The following is a 7,887-nucleotide window of genomic DNA, read 5'->3' on the forward strand; positions in this document are numbered from 1 at the left end:
TAATCAACCTGGAGGTTTAGGGGGGAGGATGCCAACATCACTCCCTCCACCCTGACCTTGCTGCATTCAACAATAAAGTCAGAAGGGGGCTTGTAAGTGTGTTCACTTGAACCTCTCTGCAATCCCAAGCCCTGAATCATTTGGGTTTCTGAACTTGTACACAATACTTGTACACAGAACCACCCTTCAGACCTTGCCACTCCATGTGGCAAAGTTGTGGGTGGAGAAGATGGGACTGGCACACAAGGCCCTGCACCTCCAGCACAATTGTAGATTAATGCCTGAAAATGACTTCTGCGGTACCTTTAATATATGTGTGCAGATTAGAAGAGGGAATATCAGCAAACTCCTGTGCCTTTCTAAATATCAGTCAGCATAAGTCAGCAGTAAACACGTTGACCATCAGCAGATCAAGCTATTAAAATATAGGTGCTGAAGCAGGTTCAAAGCTGGGTATGTCGTCTGCACCCAACAGGACAAAGGTGGGCATATTTGTTGCTTAGCCACAAGAGATAAGTCCAGTTAAAGGGAGAGGGATCCAAAAAGACATAACCAATTCTTAATGGTTAGTGTTAAGGAAGGTTTCTGGAAAACGTGTGTATCATATGTTATTTTAATTCGCTGTCACTTTATTGCGTGATAATTTCCTAATGGCCGTGAGGGCACTGAACCCAATTAACTACATACAAGCACGTTTGTGCTAGCCCTTGGATTAATCCTTGGTATTTCTGTTGCTTTGCGATGTTACTGTTGCCAGATGTCAATTTTCTCATTCAGAAGACACCCAGCTGTACAGCACACGTTATCACCACTTAGCCAAAATCTCCAACGTGTCCTCTTTTCTTGAAACTTTGCTCTTTCTTTGCAACCTTAGGAAGATGACAGGCTAAACTGCCCCAACCTTGGTTTCGTGCGCAATGACTGCCGACAGTAGCATTTTCCCTCACAGAAGACTGCCTTTTCCCCTCTCTCTGTTAGTCAGCGGGGATGTCGGAAGCAGTAGTAGTAGTAGTTTCCCGGCCGTGATGCACGCTGGGATCTGTAGTCCGTCGGGGAGAGGGAGGGAGTGCTGCAGAAAGGCCTTCCCTCCCTCCGGTTGTTCCCGGCGCGGGGAGGAGCCTAGTCGGTGAGTGGTTGGTGGCGAGGAAGCGGGGGTATTTCTTTTGTCGGACACCTGGGTTCCCCTGTAGAAAACTGAGGAGATTGGAGAAGGGGGGGAAGAGTCTGGCGTTTGCCGGGGCTTCTCTCATTTTTCCTGCCCCCACCCACCGCCCTTTCCCGTTTCTCTGGGTTTAGGCGGGGCATTGCGTGCAAGCCAGCCCACCAAAGCGCCCGTGTTCACATCTTCAGTGCCTCTGTGTTGCCCTGGGCAGACCGTGGCGAATCCTTTCGCGCGCCTTCCGTGCCAGATACCTGGGGATATGATTGTGGCTGTATTGTCGGGAGGTCCCTCTCCTGCGAGCACTACAACGACCTCCTTTCCCGCAGGCCCAAGGCGATGCCGGGATGCAGCTTCTCAAGCGACCTCCTGTTGCCTCTTTTCTTCTGAAAAATCCAAGGGACTCTGAAAGGATTGTGTCACCTCTCTCAGACGGGAGAAGAAGCGGGGGAGGGGGAGTTCGTTTTTACAGGGCAATCCCTTTTAAACGTGCGTTAGTACACCTGGATTTGTAACATCTCCCTCCTTAAAGTAGCAAAAATACCTCCCCCCCCCCAAAGCCCCAAGAAAATATCCTGCGTGCAAATGCTCCAGTGGTGAGGTGGCTTTCCTGGACACTTGCGTTGGTACATCCTCTGTAGTGTTTTGAAATTCTCCTGGGCATTGTGTAAAAATGTTAACGTGATAGAGCTGTTGCTACCTTTTTAGAAAGACGTTTGCCTTGTGCAAGGGTGTTGCTGCAGCTTCTGCGTACATCTTGTTCCAGCCGTTTAGTCGCCGGGGACCTTCTGTCATTGATTCCATCAGGTCATCAGTGATGAAATGTTGTAAGCTCTTTGCAAGCCCCAGCAGATGGAACCTTTAACTAAGACTGGCAGACATGGTAAATTAGGACTGTGGAACTGTTGGTGGAAATTCTGGTATCAGTATCCCATCTCCTGGAATGTAGTACTTACACTGGGCTGTCATTCATGGGCACACTCAATATTTTGCAACAAATAGCAATTTCCCTCTCATTTGTTGGTCCAATGATGCTGCTGTACCTAGTGCAGGTTTTACTATCCTTGTAGACAGCCATTTCCCTATTATATAGGTCATAGTGCTCGGAAGCCATCATATACATAGGGGAAACTGGATTCTGTGGAATCTGAGACACGGTATATACCACATACACTGTATGATCAGAACAGGAAGAAAGGTCTGTTTCATCTTTAAGCAGAACTGGTTTGGCAAGTCAACAATCTTTGACCTGGTGACATTTCCTGGCTACATTTCCTGGATCCTATTTGGGGAGGAGCTGAGCTCTGCTACCTGTTGCAATCTATAGGTGCGGCTGGTCCCCAGAACTGCCAGCAAGATATGAATTGGGAACACTCAAACAGGTCTGGAAAGCACAGGGGCCCTGGCATAACTGCTACTCAAAATGATGTAAAGAGCCAATCTGGGGTGGGAGAATTGTCGGTAGGTGAAAGAGTCAGCAATTAAAAGCCTCATGGTGAAGGGCCTTTGTTATAGCTTTGGAAACTCCTAGTCAAAAAGGAGAGGGGAGTTGGAGTCAGTAGGGCAGTTGCTAGGTCCCAAGGCTCTGGCTTGTGTCCCTAGATGTGCAAGGAACAGTGACCTCAGTGCACTCCCATTTCTTGTTCTGTTCCTTACTTGCTTCCTGCTTCCGTGTGCTTTTTGTTTGGATTGCAACTCTACTTAGTTTAATTGGATAATTAGTAAAGCTTTACTTAACTGATTGGTGTGGGCCAATTTTAACTGTTGACAATTTCTGTGACTTAGGAGGACCCTTTGTTTATTTTTAAGGCTCTTTTGATTCGGCTGTCCTATTTTTCTGACCAAACTATGAGTGGCAGCTTTTGTGTATTAAGAGCCAGTGTGACTAGAGTTTAAATTCCCATTTAGATGCAAAGTTTATTGGGTGACCTTGGGCCTGTCACTATGTCTCAGTCTAACCTACCTCACAGGGTTGTTTTGACAATAAAAGGGGAGGGGGACACATTTATTCTACTTTGAGTTCCTTGGAGGAAAGGCTTAGTGCCTGAACTAGCTTTTTTTGCTCCTCCGTCCTCCTTTTGTGTCCCTTTTCCTTTTGTGTTGTGTCTCTTAGATTGTCTCATTGATATTTATAAGCTGCCGTGGGAGCGTTTTTTGGCTGAAGAGCAGGATAAAAATGCCAATGATAATAGACTGTAAGCTATTTTGCACTTTCTTCAGTAACTCAGACAGGCACCTTTATTGGGGCTTGGTAATGTGAGTGAATAAGGAATTAATCAGTTTAAAGATAGTTGCACGTCAACCGCCTGCACCCACTTTGTGTTCCTGCTGACCCTCTTCTTTCTTTCCAGGTTCCTGGGAACCTCAGGCTCATGCCCGTCCCATCCCGCCCACGCCTGCAATGGGATGATTCTCTGAATCCCTTGCGGATTAGTGTGGGCAGCCTCCCAGTGCTGGCGTCCATGACCAAAGCAACTGACCCCCGCTTCCGCCTGCGTTGGAAGGCCATTGTGGCAACCGCTCTGGCCCTGGCCCTTGTGCTGCTCTTCCTCTGCTTTCAGCGTTCACCCTCAGCAAACCGACCGGTGCCTGTCAATGCCCATAACTGGGGTCACAGTGCACTGTCCATTGGGCGGTACAATGACACCTACCCATTGTCACCACCCCAACGGATTCCAGAAGGTGTGCGCTACCGCATTGGACTCATTGCTGACCTTGACACGAACTCCAAGAGTCCCAGTGAGCATACCTGGTTCAGCTACCTGAAGAAAGGCTACCTGACACTGTCGGCCAGTGGGGACCATGTCTCTATTGAGTGGGATTCCAAGGACCATATGCTGGAGTCTCACCTGTCTGAGAAGGGGCGTGGCATGGAGCTCTCTGAACTGGTAGTCTTTAATGGCAAGCTGTATGCTGTGGATGACCGCACTGGGGTAGTCTACCAGATTGATGGCACCAACGTGGTACCTTGGGTGATCTTGTCCGATGGGGATGGCACAGTTGGCAAGGGTGAGCTCAGGGTTTGTGTTGGGTTCCCTAACTTCTCTGTCATGCTCCCAATTACTTAATGTTTCAAATGTAACTGAGACCACAAAAAAATGGAATTCCCAGAATTGCCATGCCTTCTATCACAAATAGGGCTGGCCCCATGGTCCTCACAATGTCCTCCACTGAGGTTAAACTGCTTTCCAGACTCAGTGGCGTGCCTTCTTTTTATTACAACCGGGCTGTAGGACTTATTATTCTTAATCTTATTCTTTGTTTATTAATTATTTAATTAAATGAAAAGTATTCTTTATATATATTTTTACTCTATCTTTCAGTCCTGACGACTTCAGGCGACTTCCGAAATAAAAACACAAATACACAATAAAAATAACAACAATAAGATCAATCACATCTAAAAACCAAAAGCCAAGAGCATAAAATCAATTAAATCAACAGCAAGGCTAAATACCGGTCAATTAAAATGATACAAAACCACAAAAGAGACATAAACGTAGTTCAAAAGCATGGTGAAAGTTTTTGCCATCCTGCTAAAACTCAGAGGGACCCAACAAAGCTGCTTTAGGGAGGGAATTCCATACCTGCAGAGCTGCCACTGAAGAGGCCCTGCTCTGCATCTCAACCACCTCAGAACATGACAGCATGTGGAGCAAGGCCACAGGTGAAGAATTCAGGAGGCAGGCAAATTCATGGTGGAGGAGGCAGTCCTTCAAATAACCAGCTGAAGTGCCATTCAACTATACTTTGAATAGAGTCCTGGGAAGAGAATTCCCCTCCCCACAATAGACGCACACCACTCAGCTCTTTTTAAAGGAACTGTGGGAGCACATTTCCATATAGCCATGACGTATATGTTTGCCCATGGCACTGACAGTTCCAGTCAGTTAATGGCCTGTCTTATGCCTTGAACTGTTTCCTGTTTTTGCTCAGGTTTTAAGGCTGAGTGGCTGGCAGTGAAGGATGAACATCTGTACGTAGGAGGCCTGGGCAAGGAATGGACAACAACCACAGGGGAAGTACTCAACCAGAACCCTGAGTGGGTGAAAGTCATTGGCTACAAAGGTGATGTGGCTCATGAGAACTGGGTGGCCCATTACAATGCACTGAGGAAAGCGGCTGGCATCAAGCCCCCAGGTGAGCTGAGGGCAGTTTCTAGAATTGTGCACCTGTGTAATTATGTTTCTGGGTTTTCTAAGCATTTTTAAGTTGTTTGGTTTTTTTAGTAGGAATGGGACTGTTTGATGAGAAAAAGAAGTCAGCAAGGATGTGGAATTTGGGGAGGCAGGATATGGGTGTCCTTAGCAGGGAGGAATAGGCAATAAGGGCTTCCTTTTTATTCCTGTGGACACTGTGATCAATGCCTATAGTGGTTCAACCCACCATCCATTCCCAGGAAGTTGTATGATGTGGCCATTTCCTGATTCTCCTGTGAATCTTCCCCATTCTCTTGCCTTGGACTGATTCCTTCTGTGGCTTCATTGTATTTGTCTCTGGCATCGTTCCTACTTGATGTTCACTTCTGTTCCATCCCTCCCAGGTTACCTGATCCATGAGTCTGCCTCCTGGAGCGAGACACTCCAGCGATGGTTCTTTTTGCCACGCCGTGCTAGCCATGGGCGCTACAATGAGCAGGAGGATGAGCACTGTGGCACCAATTTGCTGCTTAGTTCCACCCCAGACTTTGTCGATATCACTGTGAGCCACGTTGGTGATGTCATCCCCACACACGGCTTCTCCTCTTTCAAGTTTGTCCCTGACACTGATGACCAGATAATTGTGGCACTGAAATCTGAGGAGGATGCTGGACACGTGGCAACCTACATCACCGCCTTCATGTTGGATGGGCGTTGCCTGCTACCTGAAACTCGTATCGGTTCTGTCAAATATGAGGGCATTGAGTTCATCTAATTGATAGAATGGATACTTTGAGACTGGGCAGATGAACTGTGTGTGGGGATGGGGCAGAAGGCTTGCCCTGTGCTTCTTCCTCTAATTCTGACTGTGCTGTGAAGTATTATGGGACTCTTTCATGGCATAGTTTTCACCTATATAAAAGCAACCTTGCTACTGGAAGTGTGGCCTGTTTCTGTGCTGACCCCTAGTGGTGCAGGGTGGGCAGTGCCTCTGCAGTATTTCTTTTCTGCTTCATTGCATCCTGCAAGGAACTCTCCTGGTTTGTCTCAACTCTCTGCTTTATTCAACTAGTCTGGTGATCTTGCAGAATGTATGTGAATAATTGGTTTGATCCTCTCCCTTTATTTTACTTGCTATGATTCACATGTGCCTTTGCTAGGAGGGGAGACCTTGGCATTTGGTTATCCAGCAAGGCTATTATCCAGTCATTTGGGCCTACTCACTCCATCCCACAGTAGCCTGACTGGATCGGTGCTTCTTTACGATGGGACATCACAGATGAGACCTGGAGTGGAATGCGTCAGATAATAGTGGGGCAGGGGGTGTTAACAGGACAGCTGGGGAAACTGTTTGGAGCAAAAAGGTGATCTAGTGTTAGCCCCCTTATGACTGAGGCAAAGGGATCACTTCAGTTAGCTGCTGTGTGCCATTCCTAATCTTGAGATACCCCAGACTACATAAAGGTATGAACCCAAAAGTATATATCGTAAGTCATACTCGGGGGCCCAACCTCTGGCCCCAGTGTTCTCGTTTGGACAGTGGTTTGTATCTGATTAAGTCATACTCTGAGATGAAGTAAATGGACTTAAGTTAATTGACTGCTCACAATAATGCATTGCTCAGGCTAGCATTAGAGAGTTCTCCCTGGATTCTTTTTTCTTCTTTTATCTTTCAAGGTGGGTATGGTTCAGGGTTAGACAGCCAACATCCTATGAGAGTACTGCAACTGGAATGATGTGTCCTAATTTATTCTGGCTGCATTTGGCATTCTTTGTCCTCCGTGATTAAGCAGGGCACGTGTTCCTGGTTCAGGATCTTCCCTTTCTGAGCATTAACATCAGCCCTAGCAAAACGTGTATTTCTCACAATAAATGATCAACAGCTTTTCTAGTCCAAAAGTCTGTGGTAGTCTCCCTGCCTGAAAGCACCTTATGGATTATTGTAATGTTTTAATGCTTTTACCATAGATCATAACAAAACAGAAAATACACATGTAAGGTGCCTGTTTTTTAACACAACTCTTATGAACGAACTTGTGAGAATTTAGGCTTCAGGTACCCCAAATAAATCCCAAGTGATTTCTGGTTTATGTCATAATGTATATGGTTGGAGTCTGTGCCATTTGTTTGTATGTAAAATAGCTACCTTGTTACCAAGTCAGTCATGGTAGTCTTTCCCAACCCTACTTGGAGATGGCAGGGATTGATCCTGGGACATTCTGCATGCAAAACTTGTGCTCTACCACAGAGCTACAGCCCCTTTCTTCCTGTGTAAAAATGTATTCAGACACCCAGAATGGAAAAGTACCTGTACCATAGTACCTAACTTTATACCATAAATTAGAATATAGCTTCTAATCTACACAGAGGATGAATTTCAGAAATGGTGGTCACTAGATGGCAGCACTTGCTTGTTGCAAAACTAAATCTCTGAAAGGACCTGCTCAGTCTAAGGTGTGTGGTGGTGCTTTACATCAACTGTGCCAAATCAAATCAATGTGTTGGTGTTTGCTCTTAAGTTTATATAACATTCAGATCACAATGTAAGAGTGCAAGGCATGCAGAATAAAAATAAGCAACTTTGGCACA

At 46.2% G+C, this 7,887-nt stretch overlaps 1 protein-coding gene across 4 annotated transcripts; it reads left to right on the forward strand.

Moving 5' to 3' along the window:
* Nucleotides 1–1,019: 1,019 nt before the first annotated feature.
* On the forward strand, nt 1,020–7,197 carry CANT1 (calcium activated nucleotidase 1). 4 transcript variants are annotated; one of them, XM_061615835.1, is made up of 4 exons: nt 1,020–1,126; nt 3,511–4,168; nt 5,096–5,299; nt 5,703–7,197. In XM_061615835.1, the coding sequence occupies exons 2-4, from the start codon at nt 3,532–3,534 to the stop codon at nt 6,071–6,073; spliced, it is 1,212 nt and encodes a 403-aa protein (XP_061471819.1). In that variant the 5' UTR covers nt 1,020–1,126; nt 3,511–3,531; the 3' UTR covers nt 6,074–7,197. The 4 variants fall into 4 exon arrangements, with proteins under 4 accessions (XP_061471819.1, XP_061471817.1, XP_061471821.1 ...); XM_061615833.1 differs by lacking the exon at nt 1,020–1,126 and adding an exon at nt 1,136–2,042; XM_061615837.1 differs by lacking the exon at nt 1,020–1,126 and adding an exon at nt 1,136–1,785.
* Nucleotides 7,198–7,887: the final 690 nt, after the last annotated feature.

Source organism: Rhineura floridana, chromosome 3, assembly GCF_030035675.1.
Source record: "Rhineura floridana isolate rRhiFlo1 chromosome 3, rRhiFlo1.hap2, whole genome shotgun sequence".
Taxonomy (NCBI): Eukaryota; Metazoa; Chordata; class Lepidosauria; order Squamata; family Rhineuridae; genus Rhineura; species Rhineura floridana.

Bases quoted from the DNA above. Each gene is read 5' to 3' on its own strand.
- CANT1 (XM_061615833.1), top strand. The intron at 4,169-5,095 runs GTGAGCTCAGGG...GTTTTTGCTCAG, and splicing joins GGATGGCACAGTTGGCAAGG to GTTTTAAGGCTGAGTGGCTG. The intron at 5,300-5,702 runs GTGAGCTGAGGG...CATCCCTCCCAG, and splicing joins GGCTGGCATCAAGCCCCCAG to GTTACCTGATCCATGAGTCT.